This window comes from Chenopodium album, chromosome 23, assembly GCF_948465745.1.
Source record: "Chenopodium album chromosome 23, dcCheAlbu1.1, whole genome shotgun sequence".
Taxonomy (NCBI): domain Eukaryota; kingdom Viridiplantae; phylum Streptophyta; class Magnoliopsida; order Caryophyllales; family Amaranthaceae; genus Chenopodium; species Chenopodium album.
In genome coordinates this window covers 37,698,901-37,719,258 of record NC_137856.1, presented here as the reverse complement: position 1 = coordinate 37,719,258, position 20,358 = coordinate 37,698,901, and the positions used below count along the sequence as shown (strand labels likewise).

The 20,358-nt window shown below is 36.3% G+C and overlaps 3 protein-coding genes across 3 annotated transcripts; 2 read left to right on the top strand and 1 right to left on the bottom strand.

Moving 5' to 3' along the window:
* Positions 1-1,694: 1,694 nt before the first annotated feature.
* On the top strand, positions 1,695-5,003 carry LOC145607573 (uncharacterized). The gene is made up of 7 exons (XM_081663185.1): positions 1,695-2,030; positions 2,136-2,345; positions 3,111-3,603; positions 3,676-3,822; positions 3,919-4,083; positions 4,465-4,530; positions 4,771-5,003. The coding sequence occupies exons 1-7, from the start codon at positions 1,695-1,697 to the stop codon at positions 5,001-5,003; spliced, it is 1,650 nt and encodes a 549-aa protein (XP_081519311.1).
* A 2,141-nt stretch (positions 5,004-7,144) lies between these two features.
* On the top strand, positions 7,145-11,277 carry LOC145607774 (dihydrodipicolinate reductase-like protein CRR1, chloroplastic). The gene is made up of 10 exons (XM_081663364.1): positions 7,145-7,539; positions 7,622-7,744; positions 7,831-7,905; positions 8,230-8,295; positions 8,409-8,504; positions 8,660-8,776; positions 9,723-9,815; positions 9,948-10,049; positions 10,178-10,264; positions 10,769-11,277. The coding sequence occupies exons 1-10, from the start codon at positions 7,438-7,440 to the stop codon at positions 10,799-10,801; spliced, it is 894 nt and encodes a 297-aa protein (XP_081519490.1). The 5' UTR covers positions 7,145-7,437; the 3' UTR covers positions 10,802-11,277.
* Positions 11,278-11,298: 21 nt separating this feature from the next.
* On the bottom strand, positions 11,299-19,865 carry LOC145607572 (protein COFACTOR ASSEMBLY OF COMPLEX C SUBUNIT B CCB2, chloroplastic-like). Its single transcript, XM_081663184.1, has 8 exons — positions 19,661-19,865; positions 19,428-19,543; positions 19,273-19,344; positions 18,051-18,194; positions 17,760-17,913; positions 11,679-11,866; positions 11,606-11,628; positions 11,299-11,386 (listed from the first exon to the last, which is right to left on the bottom strand). Exons 1-8 carry the CDS (start codon positions 19,863-19,865, stop codon positions 11,299-11,301), a joined length of 990 nt encoding a protein of 329 aa, XP_081519310.1.
* Between the last annotated feature and the right edge of the window lie 493 nt (positions 19,866-20,358).

The following is a 20,358-nucleotide window of genomic DNA, read 5'->3' as shown; positions in this document are numbered from 1 at the left end:
TAATTTAAGACCAATAAAAAAAAAAAGTTCCTTACTCTTTTTGGAACAAAAATAAAGCATAAAATTACAATACTTTGAATGTTTATTTTCTTCATCATCTTCATTACATCCTCGACCTTCTAACTCCACATTTCTCTTTAATTAAAATTTAACCATCTCATAAACTAACTCTGACTCACGTGGACTGTCAACCAACCTACCACCTAATATAATCACACCCATCCACTTGTTTATAGTTTGGGCATATTAGAAATCTCATAAAAGGATGCTTGACTTTCTTAGAAACTCTTCTTAATGACCTTCTATTGCAATATACACCAGGCTTATCGATAATTTTTTTTTTTAAAAAAAAAAAAAATTAAGGCCCTACAAGCCTTCACTAAAATTACGATGTGTGCTTCTACTACAAATGCAAGACAAATAAGCTACAAACCAGAGAGATGAAGAACATTAAAAAATTATTAAAAGAATACTTTTTTTGGATAACAAACATTAAAAAAAATTCAAGAACAAAGCTTTTGTATTGTTGTTGTACTTTCTTAATTTCAAACAGCCATATTTTCAAAACAATCAGCAGAAATTATTAATGAAGGGATTGAATTTGTCTGGTTTAATCAAGGCAATAATGAGGGGACTTAATTCTTCTTGGGTTAAAGGTGAGTTAAGTCACCTGAAAATACCTCCTAACACCAGAAATTTAACCCTAGTCCCCTTTTCCTCTATAAAATAAATAGAGTCCCCTTTCTCCACATTTTGCAAGAATTGAGTCCCCTGTATTTACCTATAGTATTTTGTTGTATGAAGTTATTAAGTGAAGAGAAAAATTGAATTTTTGTCTCATATTGTTATAATTGAACCTGATTAGTCATGACATTTATTATTATTATTATTATTATTATTATTATTATTATTATTATTATTATTATTATTATTATTATTATTTAAATCCAAGGGGAAGAGAGTGCACTCTAAACCTTTAATTTAATACGGAGTACATTGTTTCAGTTAAAAGAACATGGCCCTTGTAAGGGCAATATCCAATATTCCAATATCACCCATTTGCTAATTGTGCCATGTGAAGTCTCTTATGGCTCACCCTGTTTGGCTAATCAGTAATCACTAGTTGTTCTATACATATATACCCTACTGTATTTTATAGAATTATATATTTTTTTAATTTGCCAAATGGTGTCTTATCTTCTAACCTATATATATGCAAACGTGATTAACTAATTGTTCAGTTTCATAATTCATTAATTAATTCGTTACCCAACCACCTGGGCCTAGCCTGCTAGGTATAATGGAATACTATAGCATAAATGTATAGTATGGAGTATAATAACTTGTGAAGCTTCCCCTAAGTCTTCTAGGAATGGTTTTATAATATTCATCAATCTCCTTGACCAAAATTTTGTATCAAATTATTGGAGGATATATTTTAGGAAATTAATTGGATATATTTAGTTTCCATATTTTATGCTTAATATATATTTTATGCTTAGCATAATATCTTTTTGATATCTTTTATTATTTCCTAATTCTATCAGGTTAGGGAAACGGTGTATTATTTATTGGTCATGGCCATCATCATTATGAATCAAGTGATTGAGTTTATTCTATTTATCATATTCTCTCTATAATTTAGCATGTTATCAAGAGCAGGTTAAATTTTTTTTTTTTTACAAACTCATACAATGACTGGAGATGATGAAACATCATTTTTATCACCCCTTATCCAATACGGCCGTGAGGATTTTTGCGTCCAGGGGGGGAAGTATTTGGTTTCTGACGTTAATGCAATTACGGGATTGTTTGGTAATGTTAATGTTCCAAACAATTGTTTGAATGGAAAATTTGACGTTACTTCTTGGATTATTGACACAGGGGCAACTCATCATGTAACCGGAGACAAATCTTGGTTGTTTGATACACAGAGTTTTGAGTGTCCCGTTGGTCTTCCCAATGGTGACACCGTATTGGCTTCTTTAATTGGTTCTGTCCGTTTGTCGGACAAGCTCATCCTAACCGGGGTTCTTTATGTTCCTAATTTAAGTTGCAATTTGCTTTCTGTGTCACAAATTATAGATAACCTTAATTGTATTGTCCAATTTAATTCTTATATGTGTGTTGTACAGGATCAAACGAAGGAGTTGATTGGAACGGGAGCTAGGAGAGACGGACTATACTATTTTAGCAATTCAAATTCGGTGAATCATGTTGATGTGAACAATGCAAAGTCGACCTTGGAGTTGTGGCATCGTCGAATGGGTCATCCTTCCGAAAAAGTGGTTAAGTTACTTCCTCATGTTAATGGCAATAAACATAATCTTTCTAAAGGGTGTGAGGTATGTATGCGTGCTAAACATCCTAGAGATAAATTTCCTTTGAGTGATGGTAGAGCTTCTAGGATTTTTGAGAAAATACATTGTGATTTGTGGGGTCCGTATCGACATGTTTCTTCATGTGGAGCTCGTTATTTTTTGACTATTGTTGATGATTATTCTCGAGCTGTTTGGATTTACTTGTTGGTTGATAAAACTGAGGTTTTTCGAATGTTTTTAGCATTTGTTGCAATGGTTGATAGACAATTTTCTCAAACCATTAAGGTTGTGCAAAGTGATAATGGCACTGAATTTAATTGCTTGCGTGATTATTTTAGTGCTACTGGAGTTATTTTTCAAACCTCTTGTGTGGGGACTCCACAACAAAATGGGAGGGTCGAGAGAAAACATAAACACATTCTTGAAGTTGGGAGAGCTTTGAGGTTTCAAGCTAATTTGCCTATTTATTTTTGGGGGGAATGTGTTCTTGCCGCTGCTCACCTAATTAATCGTACACCCACTCCCTTGTTACAAAATAAAACTCCATTTGAAATTTTGTTCAATAAACCACCCTTATTTGATGCACTTCGTACTTTTGGATGTCTATGCTTTGCTCATAATCAGAAAACAAATGGAGACAAATTTGCTAGTCGCAGTAGAAAATGTGTGTTTGTAGGATATCCGTTTGGTAAAAAGGGATGGAGGTTGTTTGATTTGGCTACAAAAGAATTTTTTGTTTCAAGGGATGTGAAATTTGTTGAAGAAGTCTTCCCTTTTGTGAGTCCCGAGGTTGTGAACATTGCAAATAATGAGTATGAAGAACATAATATTCATGATGATTTTTCACAAATTATCTATGACGAATTAGAGGTTGGGGATTTACTGGATGAGCAAGCAGTTCACTCACCAAGCCCAATCCCAGTTTCAGCAGCCACGGACTACCCATCGCACGCTGGGCCTCCTTTCCATCAGCCCGGTTTACTTTCTGATCAGACCGATGGATTTCCATCGCCCGATGGGTCCACGGGCAAGCAGCCCACTGCTCATGCTGAGTCTTCAGCGCATGTTGGGCCTCTTGGGCTGCCCGATTCAGCTATTTCAGATCAGTCCACTATTCAATCCGGTCCTCTTGAGCAAGATGATTTGAATGGCTCTAATAATCAACAATTGGGTCGTGGTTTCCGCCAGAAGTTTCCAAATGTTAAGCATCGTGATTTTGTGACACATACGGTTTTTGCTAAAAGTCCGTCTCCGTCCACTCCGTCTCCAATCCCTCCTTCAGGTACGCCTTACCCTCTAGCACACTATATAAATTGTGACATGTTTTCTGTGAATTATCGCAAATTTCTTGCAGCTGTTGTTTTGGGAAAGGATCCAAAATCCTTTAAAGAAGCGATGAAATCCGAAGGTTGGCGAAATTCTATGAAAGAAGAAATAAGGGCATTGGAAGATAATGGGACTTGGACATTGGAGCATCTTCCTCCCGGCAAGAAAGCTCTAGGTTGTCAATGGGTGTATAAGACGAAATTTTTGTCTAATGGTGATATTGAACGTCTCAAGTCGCGTTTGGTTGTTTTTGGTAATCATCAAAGAGAAGGCATTGATTATGGTGAGACCTTTGCTCCGGTTGCAAAAATGACTACTATTCGCGCTTTTCTTGCTATAGCAGTTTCAAAAAACTGGGAGATTCAGCAGATGGATGTTCATAATGCTTTCCTACATGGTGATCTAGAAGAGGAGGTGTACATGAAATTACCTCCTGGTTTTGAGAGCTCGGATTCGAGTTTGGTGTGTCGTTTGAGAAAGTCTTTGTATGGGTTGAAACAAGCTCCAAGATGTTGGTTTGCAAAGCTCACTACGGCTCTGAAAGGGTACGGTTTTATTCAATCTTACTCTGATTATTCTCTTTTCACATACACTAAAGGCAATGTTCAAATTAATGTTTTAGTTTATGTTGATGATCTTATTATTTCTGGGAATGATTCCGCTGCATTAAATGTGTTCAAAGCTTATCTTGGTGATTGTTTTAAGATGAAGGACCTTGGTCCTTTGAAATATTTTTTGGGCATTGAAGTTGCTCGTAGTAAATCAGGTTTGTTTTTGTGTCAAAGAAAATACACCTTGGATATTGTTTCTGAAGCAGGGCTATTAGGTGCGAAACCAAGTGGTTTTCCGATGGAGCAGAACCACAAGCTAAGTCTTGCTAGTGGTGAGTTACTTAAGGATCCTGAGTCTTATCGTAGACTAGTAGGGCGGTTGATTTATCTCTCGGTGACTAGACCAGATTTGGCATATTCGGTTCATATTCTTTCACAGTTTATGCACGAACCTCGGATTGAGCATTGGGAAGCAGCTCTTAGGGTGGTTCGTTATTTAAAGGGTACTCCGGGACAGGGTATTTTGTTGAGTGCAGATAGTGACCTGACTTTGCAGGGTTGGTGTGATTCAGATTGGGCGGCATGTCCTCTTACTCGTCGTTCGTTGACTGGTTGGCTAGTTTTTCTTGGTAAATCTCCTATTTCGTGGAAAACCAAGAAGCAACCCACAGTCTCTTTTTCTTCTTCCGAGGCTGAGTATCGTTGCATGGCTTCAACCACACATGAGTTGAAATGGTTGAAGGCCTTGCTTTTGAGTTTGGGTGTCCAACACCCTAAGGCGATCAAGTTATTTTGTGATAATTAATCTGCTTTACATATAGCTCGAAATCCAGTTTTTCATGAACGTACAAAGCACATTGAGATTGATTGTCACATTGTTCGTGATGCTATTACAGAGGGCTTAATTGCTCCTTCCTATGTTTCCACTAAGGAGCAACTTGCAGATATTTTTACTAAGGCGCTTGGGAAGTCTCAGTTTGATCATCTTCTTTCCAAGTTGGGCATTTACAATCCCCATGCTCCAACTTGAGGGGGGTATTGGAGGATATATTTTAGGAAATTAATTGGATATATTTAGTTTCCATATTTTATGCTTAATATATATTTTATGCTTAGCATAATATCTTTTTGATATCTTTTATTATTACCTAATTCTATCGGGTTAGGAAAACGGTGTATTATTTATTGGTCATGGCCATCATCATTATGAATCAAGTGATTGAGTTTATTCTATTTATCATATTCTCTCTATAATTTAGCACAAATTATCATTAGGAGGAATTAGTATGAATGTCTAAGATCTCAGCCTTCCCTGTTGACTTCAAACAACCTCACATGTAGTATTCTCTTCATCTTAAGTACACTCATAATTCTATTATATGTCTTAGGATTATCTTCGAGCATTCGAAAATAGTATATATGACTGTTATTGGATATATATGTGGCCGACTGACCCCCCAAGGGGGAATGGCGTGGTAACATGTGGCTGAATGCGAAAACTCTTTGCCCTTCAGTGACCATCTGGACCATCTATATCACCGTATAGAAGGGGCAACGCTAACAAAACGGCCCTTTATGTTGATGTGAGCGACTAAATTATGTACACCTTGCAATTCAATTGACTAGAAAATAAATTAAAATAAATAAAAAATAAAAAATAGAAAGGAAAAAGTTTGTATTGAATTATTCTGTTGGACTGCTATTAATGGTTAGGTAGAAATAGAATGGACCATAGTAGTATTGTGGCGTTGGTTCACCAATTGCCAATATCTAAGTGGGCTCACAGAAATGGGCTTCATTTTACTTTTTGAATTTGGACCCCACTGGCCCACTTATATGAAATTTATATATTTTTGTGGGCTCTATTTTTCCATAAAAATCTGAATTTTAACATATTATCTGTAAAATGGCTGGCTTGCAAATGGGAGAGACAAGGTACTGGTGTTTGCAGTCATAATTAAAATAGATGTAACTGCAGCAGAAATAAGATAGAGAATATGGAACAGATGAATTGGAAGTTTTCATTGTTTGGAATTAGAGGCATTATAATTTATATGTGTTGGTCATATTATTGCATATTGTCTGTTTTTCTTGTTTTGTCAAAATTGTTGTTTGGAGAAGAACAGGCCAACAAAATTATTAAACTAATCAAGAAATTTTTATGTCTTCTATTGAAGGTATAATGGAGTACAGTAATCTAAGTAAAGTTTTGCCAATTTTGAAGATCATGTTTTTAGCTTATAAATCTCAATGTAATACTAAGTGTACATGTCACATAAGTACTTCATTCCTTCACAAAATAAGTCCCACAAAATAGGTGCAAATAATTGATATATACTGTCAAAGGTATATCATGCAGTTGTTTGGTAAATTTGTGTTATATTTTATATATCTAAGGGTCGTTTGGTTCGTTAAAATTGAAATGGATTGGTATGGAATTTCATACTATGGAGGTATGGATTCTAAATCCCATAAATTTGTTTAGTTAATTCTTTGAAATAGTTCTTACAATTCATCAAAGGAATGAATTGTGAAAATTAGGGGGTAAGGTGGGAATGGAATTCTATGGGGACGGGTGAAATTAGAATCCCTTGGTATGAGATGCATACCTAAATTTGCCTTACCAACTCACAAAATAGATGAAATGGATTTTAACTTTATTCCGATTCATTCTAAATACCAGTACTCCAAACAAATGACCCCTAAGCGTATTTTAATTAATTCAATGACAATTTGACATGACATCCTAGGACGACATGCTTATATAAATGGTAAATATCCAAGGAAAAAAAAAACTTGTAACTAAAGAAATTTTACAATTATTTACAGAATATACCTTTTTGTACCTAAATGCACGAAGTTGCATACACTACTTTTAGGGGCGCCATATAAGCAATGTGGTTAATTTAGGGTGGCCTTTTGTTTGCCATAGGCCCATCGCTGTTTGCCTGTTTGTGATAATGGTGGAAAAAAAAAAAAAAAAAAGAAAAAAAAAAAGTGAGATACATTTATAATGCAATAAGCAAAATAAAGACTAAGATAATGTCAAGTGGTTTTGATTTTTTAAACCTTTTGGCGGTACATGAAGTGTAAATCCAACTACAGTCATAGAATTCCCTCCAAAGAAGGGCCAACCCTATCCTGAGTTAGGAAACCAGCAAACCACTGCTTGTAGCAGACTATGGATACCGCGACTTAGAAACTCAAAATTCTAGAGATATTAAAACATACAGAAAGTCATGGCAGCATTGTTCTGCCACCTTCAACCAGCAAATTTCTACGCTAAAGGCCGGTCGGTTATTTCTTGCACAATGCAGCAGCCGACCCAGAGTAACATCAAGGTAATAGGCACTGCTGACATCTTGTTCCAGCTATAAGCAACTCTGCCGTCACTTGTTCGTGTCTCATACGATAGCTTTTCAGGTGATCATTAATGGTGCAGCCAAGGAAATAGGAAGAGCAGCAGTTATGGCAGTGACCAGAGCAAGAGGAATGGAGGTGGCTGGTGCAGTAGACAACTACTATGTAGGAGAAGACATTGGAAAGGTAGAATCTCCATTTATTTGCTTAATTCATCAGAAATGTTCTATCCTTTCAAGCTTGTCTTTAAAACCTCTGTTGCAATTGATCAGCTATGTGACATGGAAGAAGCCCTGGAAATACCCATAATGAATGACCTTACAGTGGTGTTGGGCTCGATTTCACAGGTCAATCTTAGTACAGAGTTTATGCCAAAAAGTATTACTCCCTTCGTTCCACGTTAATTTGCATACTTGCCTCTGGCAAAAGATAACAGTAGTAGTCTAGTAGATATAAAGTGCATACTTGCCTCTAGCAAAAGATAGAGTAGCAGATATAATGGAAAATGTAAGAGAAATTGTTGGGGGCTGAAGACAGAAAATTACTTCAAAAGGAAAGTGTGCAACCAATTTGGGGCAGTGAATAAAGGCAAGTGTGCAAATCGATATGGGACGGAGGGAGTATGGCAAGTAATTCTCCTGCCTGACATTTCTTTTGCAACATGAATTCAGTCAAAAGCAACAAGTGTAGTGGTTGATTTTACTGATCCTTCAACGGTATATGACAATGTCAAACAGGTACAATTGTTTTTTTTATCCTCTCTTTGTACATATCTAAAATCACATACTCCTTTCGTACATTACAATTTTGGAGTTAAGATATTACAAACCTCCCCTGTTCTGCTACACAGGCAACAGCATTTGGCATGAGAAGCATTGTTCATGTGCCGCGTATAGAGCTAGATACAGTGGCAGCGTTATCTGCATTCTGTGACAAGGCCAGCATGGTGAGCACATGGTGAGACTATAATGAGAGAAAAAGTTCACAAGAAGTTTTAGTGAAAAGAAATCCACTACAGTTAATTACAGTAGCTGTTTTCCTTGAGTTCTTTGCATACATTCTTTCTGAAATTTCTGAATTCTACTTGTACATTCAAATCAGGGTTGCCTTGTAGCACCAACACTGTCTATAGGATCTATACTTCTTCAGCAGGCTGCAATCACAGCCTCTTTCCACTACAACAATGTGGAGATAGTTGAATCAAGACCTACTGCAAGAGTAAGCATATGCACCAAGCTCTATTTGTACTTTTACTTAGGATTCAGATAATAAATACTCTCACACCATCTCATAAGATAAATAAATCCACCAACCAACATTCATGATAACAGAAAACAAGTTTCAAATAATGTCTGCAGGACAACGAAACCTACTCGAATTTGACACACTTAACAACCTATAGATTTAAGACTGTCAAAAGGCCACATCACAAACATCCCATATGACCATATATAATTGTGAAGGTGGATAGCTAAAAATTGGTAATTTGAATTTCTAACCTTAATGTGAAACCAATTACATTTTGTGCTGTTCTTTTAGTCCCTCTGGCAAATGATTATGCTCAAGTCACAATTCCACATGATTATTGTTTTTTTTATATATTTTTTTTAGCATTTGAATTCGACCGTCACTCTATCAGTAGCAAACTGTGTCCACAAATCTAAACAAAGTTTTCATGTCCCTGTTATAAAGCTGTGACTGGACCAGCAGATGCAATTCACAATTCACACACTGACTTTCGACACATTACATCTTGTCCAGCTCTTTTCTAGTTTGGCTTTCTTCCTTAAATGTTCTTACATAGGGCCAATTAGGCAACCACTTGAGGAACCATATATTTATTACACTGTAAGGTCAACAAATTCTTTTTTCGAGCATAAATAATTGAGACCCTACCAAAGACAGGACCCCCTTATACCAGCATGATGGTCATTGCTTTGGTTCATAAGATCATAACAATAGTATGAAATAAGTTGCTTTGGTAACAGTATCAACCAATGTTATTCATATGAAATACTCTCTAGGATTTTAAGAAAGATGCTTCATTTAACATGGTTCAGCACTTCAGCACTAATTTAAATATCTAGTAAAACAAATGCACTAGCAATTCCTTAACCAGTAAAAGAATAAATAGCTATCAAATTGACTTCTGACTGCTTTACAGGATCTTCCATCACAAGATGCAACTCAAATTGCCAACAACTTATCAAACCTTGGCCAGCTCTACAATAGGGAAGATATCTCAACTGATGTTGTGGTAAGAAGATGATCTCATATACAGGAGATGTGCTAAAAATGTTGCAAAGTTTAAGCACAGAGAGTTTTATAGACAAGAAACTAGGAACATGTTGAGGAATTAATAAAATTGAGCTGTCTCTTATTTCTGAAGGCAAGAGGTCAAGTTCTAGGAGAAGATGGAGTTCGAGTACACAGTATGGTCCTTCCAGGTCTACCCTCTGGCACAACAGTTTACTTCTCAGGCCCAGGAGAGGTTTGTCTAACAAGTCCTTCTCAAAGATTTTTTTTTGTTAAAAAAAAAAAAAACAAGTAAATTTTACTTCAATTAGATTACATGGAACATATACTTCATTGACCTCCAAATGAAAATTTCTGGTTCAGGTACTAACTCTTAAGCATGAGATCACAGATGTGCAAAGCCTAATGCCAGGCCTGATTATGTCCATAAGGAAGGTTGTGCGACTAAAGGTAACTAGCATTTTGTTGTTTTGCTACTATTCTGATCGTTTGTTGAGGAAGATGTACTGTTGAATTGAGGTCTTATGGTTTCAGACTGAATTGTCTGAGGAGTGTGTCCTGAGATACCCCAGAAAGTAAAAGTTTATCATAGACTACAGAGATGAAGGTGTATATGTCAAAAGCGCAAAGTTTCACTTTAGAACACAGTTCCTACTCTGAAGCAATTTAGTTACCTCAGTTCTTGGAATTTCAAGAGACGAGTTTCAAAAATACATTCTCATATAAGGAAATTAAGATAGTATCTTTTTCTTTTTTGAGGGAAAAAGGAAAAAAGCCATGGTTCCTAAATTCTCAATGACCTCAAGATGTGTCAGTGATAATGATTAGTGGTTAGGGGTGAAATGCCACTCGAACCCAGAGCTAGCTTTATTATGTCATCTGCTTCTAGCTTAGCATAAATTTTTTTACTTGCTTGTTGACATTATCTGAAACCAATGTTTCCCTCCTTGACAGAATCTGGTATATGGATTGGAGAAACTATTGTAAAGATCAGATGTTATTCCCACAACATCAAATACTATCAGACATTGGACTTTGGAGTCTCTGTCCATATTCTTAAGTCTCAGACAATGCAAACAGAAGTTGAGAAAAAGAGCTAGTCCAGCAATCAGATGGAAGGAACAATAGGTTAAGACATTGAATATGTCAAATGGCGACCACACCCAGCCATTCAGAGAGCATGCGGCATGTTAAAACTGATGAGATTACACTAACAAGACAGAACTGAACAATTTTTTTGGTCCTGAAAAAAAAAAAAAAAAAAAAACATCATTGCAGTGTCTTCCACCATCTGCATTATGTGATCTTTAGTCCTGTATTATTTTTTGTTCATTTTTTTTATTGTCTCCAAAACCTGTGCTTTAATTCTGAAACTGCCTATGTTAAAAGAAATAAACTCTTTAAGCAAAAGTGTTTATTGGTTAAGAAATATGGGAAAAACCACCAGAATAGATTTTCACAAATTTCTCTCAATATAAAAAAGCTTATGATTCAGCTTGTACACTAAGCAAATTCTGTTGCTCAGTGTACCACATAGTCCACGCCTTTACCTCAAAATGAAGCATACTCAATCTGTGAAGGATATATACATCGTATTATTTATCCACCTACGCATATCCTTGTCAGGAAAGGGCAACAGATATCCTTAACAATAACAACTTGACAAGGGTACACATATATGCCCTATATAATATCAAGATCAATGCAGAGTATGATTCAAAATGCAAACCCAATCAACAAATGTCATTCAAGTGGTCTCAGGAAGAAGAAAATCTTGGACTGCCTCAGTACCTCTGATAGGACAAATAGGTATCCTGAAGCAAAAGGAGAATTGAATAATTAGAAGCTATAATTTTGGTCACACCTTAAATTTTCTGGCTATGGCTTTTGTCCACAACATGTCTTTCTCGTCATAGGCATAGCTTATGCTTGAAGCTAGAAGCACAAATCCCATATCATTCTCCTCTCCCATGCCCTGTGTTTTTGCAGAGTGAAGTGGCTGTATCAAAATAGAGCCAGTCTCCTCAGGAATAGCATCCTCCAGCACTGAACCTGTAATAAAATGAATAGTGTACCATTATTTCAAGGAAAAACAAATACACATACAGGAGCACCTTTGGGATACATCATACATGCATTTCAGCCATTAAAAATGTGTATCATAAGAAGGTTGTTGCACTAGGTTATAACTTATACTTTTGATATTCTTCTTTGCCATTAAAAATTCATTGGAATGTCCGGAAGCAAATATGAACCCTCTCCTTGGTCATCTAATGACCAAAGTTCATATACAATACCAAAACAAGACTTATTGCCTTTAAAGAGGGCCATAAGTCATAGAAAAAGTCAATTTCTCAAAAGCCAGGGACCATATATATTCACAACAACAGCATATGACAATGACCGGCCTGTTCCTAAATGCTACGGAGTATAAATCAATCTCTACGAATAATTTCGCCCAAATGATCATTTTATGTCCATCAAGTTTATACTTTGTCTATGACTTTATCCCATCGAAAACATTACTAGTTGTGTTGTGAACACCAATGAAAAGGATAAGAGAGAATTGTAAGTACTAAAGTTTCATAGGCTCCCAGCTTTTCACCCCAAGTTATGTTGGTCAATTTGACCACATCACCACATAATGCATAGGAAATGCCAAGGCCATAAATCATAATAGGTCAATAGTGAACCTCTTCTAGCTAGAGCAAGGTGAGGAATACCAAGGAAAACTTGGAGAAGTGAATCCTTAATAGCAGTACACCTAAGTTCTTTCACAACCACCAATTGTAATTTGTAACCAGATCTGCACACATGTCAAGAGTTTTGTACAAATTTGTTGAGGAGCTTTCAGGCTCCCAACTCCCAAGTATCACCTATGTTCTATTTTGGCAATCTTAATTTTGATCACAAATGACACAATTCCCATACGGCCAACCAAGCCATAACCCTATGAAGGAAATGCTATAAATTACAAAGACACACCCTCATAGAGACAAAGGAAGATTAGAACTAGAGCTGTCAAAAACTGACCCGACCTAAAGCGGCAATGATCTGTACCTAACCTGTACACGGACAATGGGGTGAAACTAGTGACCTATAACCCGACCTAAACCTGACCATACATTAACCGACAACCGATTTGATCCAATACTTTTTGACCTGAACCCGAACTTGCTCCCGACATGAGAGTAATCGTCAACCGATTTAATCCGACCCAACAACAATCTGTACCCGACCCAATTAGAACTGTACCCGAGTCATTATGGAAGGTTTAATAAAATTTATATGCCTTTTGTTCAACTTATATACTGGTACAAATCTGTAAACCCACAATCCGATTCAGCTTGTATACCTTTTGTTCTCTATTACTCATATATAGGTTAATAAAATCTTGCTAAAGCTGATCAAATTATGAAAGGCGTAATTATATAGGTTCGAGCACATCAATATTTATTGGAATTGAACTTGAACCAAAACCCAACTCAACACTAACTCGAACCCGAATGTACCATCTATTAACCCACTCAAACCTAACTCACACACAACTCGAACCTAAAATTGGATCCGATCTGAATTTGGCTCGAATTGAACCCGACATAAATCCGAAAAGATGAATGACCCAGAATAAATTCAACTAAAATTGACCCGACCCAAACTTGAACTTGATATGAGGCTAGATTGACCCGAGATAACCAAATCCTAATTTAACCCGAGACATGATTTGACCCAACCCAAATCCGACTTGAATACCTGAATCGACAACTCTACTATAATATACGAAATCGGAGCGATTTAGGAGGTGTCGGGAACTGATGTTGAAATTTTACGAAACAATACGGGATGAATCCCGAGATCATGTAATATTGTGTGGACCCATATATGACCATTAACCGGCAACGTAAAGGCCCCTTGATAGCCTATAGCCAATACAAGAGACATGTACAAAACCGGATAAAGTGAACATTTAAATTTTAAAGGCAAATTGTATGATTCCTCTCGGAGGGTGATGCGGAATTTAGTCCGATTTTGTGTAGAATGCAACCGCGATTGTGGTTTAATGGCTTTGAGAATTATACTGATGAAAATATGTTTATTATGGATGAAAGTAAATGGATAGTACTCCGATTCTCGCAGGAATAAAGGGTCTCTTCCTAGTCGCAACTAGAAGATGATCACAAGTCGCAACAAGTGATGTTTTTGATTGACAATCAAACGAGCAACGCTCAAAAGGATCAATTCCCAAAATCAAACTCTGAATTTTATTGCTAATTATGTAGCCTATTTATAGGCTTTACAAGGTTAAGATAAAATAGATAGAATCCTAATCCTATTAGATTTAGAAAACTAATTCTACTCTAACTTGAATTCCTAGTAACCCACATTAAACTAACTACCTAAAAAAAACTAATTAAGGAATCCCAAGGTGCTTAAAATAAGAAAACCCCTTTCAAGTGAAAGGTAAAAACTTGTAAGCAAAAATCTATCTAAAAAAAAAACATTAAAAACTATCAAGAAAGGTTATTTTTAATGCTCCCGCATCAGAGGGTATTAGGAACCATGGTAAACATCACGACAATTTTTATTTCCGGGCGAAAAAGGTCGAAAAATTACAAAATATAAGGCTATATAATCCACAGTTTTTGAGGAATTTTATAAGATTCGGGGCCCAGTGGCGAAAAGTGTTGAGACCCTAAAGATGTCAAAAACTCACCCAACCCGAGGACCCGACCTTAACCGACAAAGATCTAAACCCAACCTATACTCGAACAATGGGTTGGATTATAGCCTTCAATTTTGCCACTTTTCGCCTCCGGGCCCCAAAACCTCAAAATTTCCTTAAAAAGCGATCCTATCACCTTCAATTATGTAATTTTTGACCTTTTTTTGTCCGGAAATAAAAATTGCCGAGATGTTTACCATGATCCCTAATACCCTCCAAGAGTCTAATTGGGTCGGTGGAACCATCCAATATGCCCTTAAACAATCATTTTACCCGTTCACAACTTGTAGTGATTTCGTAAACTCAAGCCTACCACGGACGTTTATTTCAACATATAATGATCATATGTGGTTTCAAACGGCATTATATGACCCCGATATGTATCCCTTAGGGTTTCAAGGTTTTTCGCCACCAGGCCCCGAAACCTCAAAATTTCCTCAAAAACCGTAGAATATAGACTTCAATTTTGTAAGTTTTTTACCCTCTTTCGCCCGGAACTAAAAATAGCCAAGAAGTTTACCATGGTCCCTAATATCCTCCGGGAGTACAATTGGATCGGTGGAACCATCCAATATGCTATTAAACGGTCATTTTACCCGTTCATAACTTGTAGTGATTTCGTAAACTCAAGCCAACCATGGACGTTTAAGACAGCATATAATGATCATATATGTTTTCAAACGGGATTATATGACCGCGAGATGTATCTCTTAGGGTTTCAATGCTTTTCGCCACCGTGCCCCGAAACTTCAAAATTTCCTAAAAAAGCGTGGATTGTAGCCTTCAATTTTGTAATTTTTTTGACCTTTTTTCGCCCGGAAATAAAAATTGCCGAGATGTTTACCATGATCCCTAATACCCTCCAAGAGTCCACCCGTTCACAACTTGAAGTGATTTCGTAAAATCAAGCCTAACACGGCCGTTTAAGACAACATATAATGATCATATGTGGTTTCAAACGGAATTTTATGTCCCCGAGATGTATCCTTTAGAGTATAAAGGCTTTTCGCCACCAGGCCCCGAAACCTTAAAATTTCCTCGTAAAGCGTGGATTATAGCCTTTGATTTTGTAATTTTTTGACCTTTTTCGCCCGTAAATAAAAATAGCCGAGATGTTTAGCATGGTCCCTAATATCCTTCGAGAGTCAAATTGGGTCAGTGGAGCCATCCAATATGCCCTTAAACAGTCATTTTTCCCGTTCACAACTTAAAGTGATTTCGTAAACCCAAGCCTACCACAGACGTTAATGACAACATATAATGATCATATATGGTTTCATCGGCATTATATAACCCCGAGATTTATCCCATTGGGATTCAAAACTTTTCGCCACCGGGCCCCGAAACCTCAAAATTTCTCAAAAAGCATCAATTAAAGCCTTCAATTTTGTAATTTTTTTTACCCTTTTTAGCCCGGAAATAAAAATTATCGAGATGTTTACCATGGTCCCTTATATCCTCTAGGAGTTAAATTGGGTCAATGGAACCATCCAATATACCCTTAAACGGTCATTTTACCCGTTCAGAACTTGAACTAATTTCGTAAACTCAAGCCTATGACGTACGTTTATGACAACATATAATGATCATATATGGTTTCAAACGGCATTATTTGACCCCGAGATATATAACCTAGGGACTTAACATTTTCACCACCAGGCCTCGAAACCTCAAAACTTCCTCAAAAAGCGTGGATTATTACAGCCTTCAATTTTGTAATTTTTTGACCATTTTTCGTTCAGAAATAAAAATTGTCGAGATGTTTACCATGGTCTCTAATACCCTCCAGGAGTCCAATTGGGTCAGTGGAACCGTCTAATATGCCCTTAAACGGTCATTTTACCTGTTCACAACTTGAAGTGATTTCGTAAACTCAAGCCTACAATGGACGTTTATGACAACATATGATGATCATATATGGTTTGAAACGACATTATATGACCCCGAGATGTACCCTTAGGGTCTTAAGGCTTTTCGCCACCGGACCCCGAAACCTCAAAATTTCATCAAAAAACGTGGATTATAGCCTTCAATTTTTTAATTATTTGACCTTGTTTCACTCGGAAATTAAAATTGCCGAGATGTTTACCATGGTTCTTATACCCTCTGGGAGTCCAATTGGGTCGGTGGAACCATCCAATATGCCCTAAAACGGTCATTTTATCCGTTCACAACTTGTAGTCATTTCGTAAACTCAAGCCAACCATGGACGTTTATGTCAGCATATAATGTTCATATATGGTTTCAAACGGCATGATATGACACCGAGATATATACCCTAGGGTCTCAACACTTTTCGCCGACCCGGAAACCTTTAAATTTCCTCAAAAAGCGTGGATTATAGCCTTCGATTTTGTAATTTTTTTACCTTTTTTCGCACAGAAATAAAAATTGCCGAGATATTTACTATGGTCCCTAATACTCTCCGGGAGTCCAATTGGGTCGGTGGAACCATCCAATATGTCCTGAAACGGTCATTTTACCCGTTTGCAACGTGCACCGATTTCGTAATCTCAAGCTTACCAAGGACGTTTATGACAACATATAATGATCATATATGGTTTCAAACGGTATTATATGACCCGAGATGTATCCCTTAGGGTCTCAAGGCTTTTCGCTACAAGGACCAAAACCCAAAAATTTCCTCAAAAAGCTTGGATTGTAGTCAACAATTTTGTAATTTTTTGACCTTCTTTTCACCCGGTAATAAAAATTGTCGAGATGTTTACCATGGTTCTTAATACCCTCCGGGTGTCTAATTGGGTCGGTGGAACCATCCAATATGCCCTTAAACGGTCATTTTACCCGTTCACAACTTGAATTGATTTCGTAAACTCAGTCCTACCACGTACGTTTATGAGAACTTATAATGATCATATATGGTTTCAAATAGCATTATATGACCCCGAGATATATCCCCTAGGGTTTAACACTTTTTGCCACCTGGCCCCGAAACCTCAAAATTTCCTCAAAAAGTGTGGATTATAGGCATAGAACTATTAGAAGGAAACTTGGAGAAACCTTAATCACCGTAGGTCCATACCCAGCAAGGAGTTGCTTCATATATTATAATACACTATTATAGTAAAATTCTTTAGGAAAGCAGAAAAATTAAATGATTCAAATTCCCTGGTTTTGTAATCAATGAAGAATTCATCAGAAGGTTCATTCAGTGATATAAGTAAATATAGTCAAATAGATTAATACTTAATTATAATTCACCTGTGCTTTGGGAAAAATATAGTGTCTCCTTCACATCAGACAGACCATATTTCTTTATCTTTTCCATAAACCAGTTGACAATCCCATCCTTTGATAGATTTTCTGGTAAGTTCCAATAGCCACGGACACAGATCACATCTTGCAAAGATATAAGCTGAAATATTGAGAGTAAGACTTTTTAATAACTTGTCAAGTCATCAAAGGCTTTTTTTTGTTGGGATGCAGAGGTGAGGGTGGCATGCAAATATTATGCATCATATCCCATAACTAAATGCTTTTATGTGAACTTACCACTGAGACAGATTTTGTATTACGTAGTAGAATATATGTTGTCCAAGCAAGGTCCTCCTTCAATGTATTTGAAACATTGGGGGACATTACAAAGATTTGTTGAGCACGTTCAGGGAGAGCTGTTAACTTTTCTGGTGCTGCTCCCTGTATGGTATTAAGATATCAGTCTAAAGAGCTATCAAGATTCATACTTCCCACATCTAGTGGCTAAAGACCCTTAAAAATCAAGCAAAAAGGCACCATCCCAATTATGATAAAGGGAAGTAACAATAAACACACACACACATGTAAGATTCATCAGGTGCTGTTAAAAGTCGGGAAGATACATGGCTAAATGGAAAGCTTGGAGTATCGCTACCGGACCCTTGGTACTAGATAAAGCTCAGAATATTGTAGCAGAAGATTAAGATAGTACCACATTCCATGGCTGCTATAATAGTCTTTGAATTATGTGGACACCTAGTTTTAGTTTTAGTTTGAACTGATTGCAAAACCAGAGGTATGCTTTTTATAAAGTTCTAAAGGTGCAAAATTTCTATAGCAACTATGTGGAAACCTGGCAGGATTACCAGCAAACTGTTGATTTGATAACAGATTTCCATAGAGCATTGAGCAACTTCCCTTGGCACTTACGAACAAAATTTAGTTATTTACAATAGTAGATGGCAATCAATTTACTAAGTTATTATATAAATGAATGGTTTTCAAGTTTTGCAACATCTGAATGATTTTCATCATAGCTACATGATCAAATAGTTTAGACCTCACTTAGCTACTTGGAGGAGTGTGTGTCCTGTGTATAAGGATGTTAGAGCATTAGGTTGATCTTGACGATATCACATTTAAATCAAGAAAATTAATGGTGCAGACATTACATGAAGAACATTAACTTCTCAATAGCATAAGATAAACCCCTAGTGTTCCACATAATTCTCTTAAAATATTGATTATAGAAGTCCCTATCCCTAATAAGCTCTACTATAATAGCTTGATTAACCGACTGAAAAACCAGCAGATGTAGAACATAATCAAAGAAACTATATAACACAAGTTAACATGTAGCTTCACCTAGAGAAAGGATTCTTCTTTTATACTCCGAATCCTTTTAAAACTTTCGTTATAGTCTCAAAATAAAAATTAAAAACTAATCGCTTCAATTTTCATTAATAAAAAGCAAAAGCATAATTGATAAGCCATAAATGAAACTAGCATAAAACTTTACCTTGAGAAATCTTCCCACATAAGGAAGTGATGCAGAGAAAGCCGCCAACGAAAGACCCAAAGCTTCAGAAATCTAAGAATATAATTCAATGTAAATTACTTGATCAAACAATAATTATCACAGCAACAATCAATCAAAGTAAGCTATCGACTTACAAGCTGAGCTGAGGTTACAGGGGAACTCGAACCAACAAAATGGTTGAGAACAAGAAGAGATCCAAAACCATAACCAATCCATCTGGGCAAGTAAGATTCATCCAACCAAGATATTCCTACAAAAACCCAGTTCATTTATGTAAGCAATCAATACAAATAGTAAACAAATCTCAAATCAATGAATAATGCACACAAGGTGTTTGTGTTTATGCCTCAGAGAAAGATGAACTGACCGAAGGTAAATCGAAGTACAGAGAGGTTTATTTGTTGCTCGGAAATTGTGGGTGTTGAAGAATCATCAAGTTTAGCTGATAATTTCAAAGATTTTCTGGAATTTCTTCTGGTAACTACCACATGATGATGATGATGATAAGAGTTGGCGCGAAATGGGAATGCTAGGTTTAACGGTACCAACTGATTTCCAATTAGAACACCCATATTTTTAGTTCCAAAAAATTGGAAAAACTATATAAAGACGCAATAGTTTCAAAATATTCTGTCTTTTTTCAGAGATATGAGTGATTGGATTGTAATTTTTAATCAATGGCTGAGATTTTTTTTTTTTATTAAGAAAATGGCTGAGATTCTAATATACAAAATTTTTAACTGATGATTAATCAAGATATTATTGAAAGTGAATCATGTTGTCTACCCCTAAAGATTTGATATTCAATTTAAGTTGTTTGATAGACACACAAATGTATTTGAAAATACTCGAGTTAAAAGTTGATACGAAGTATTAGTGTGTTTCGGTTAAATATATTCCTCGGATTTCTAGTTTATACGAAATGGAATTGTTTGCTTATCCTCCCGCGGTCCTGCCTAGGTAAGTGAAATTTCTTGTGAGAAATTTCATTTTCCATGATCGAGATATAACTTTTATGCCATTCCTGGTTCAGTTGATATGGCTCCAATCGTCAAAGCTCTTCAT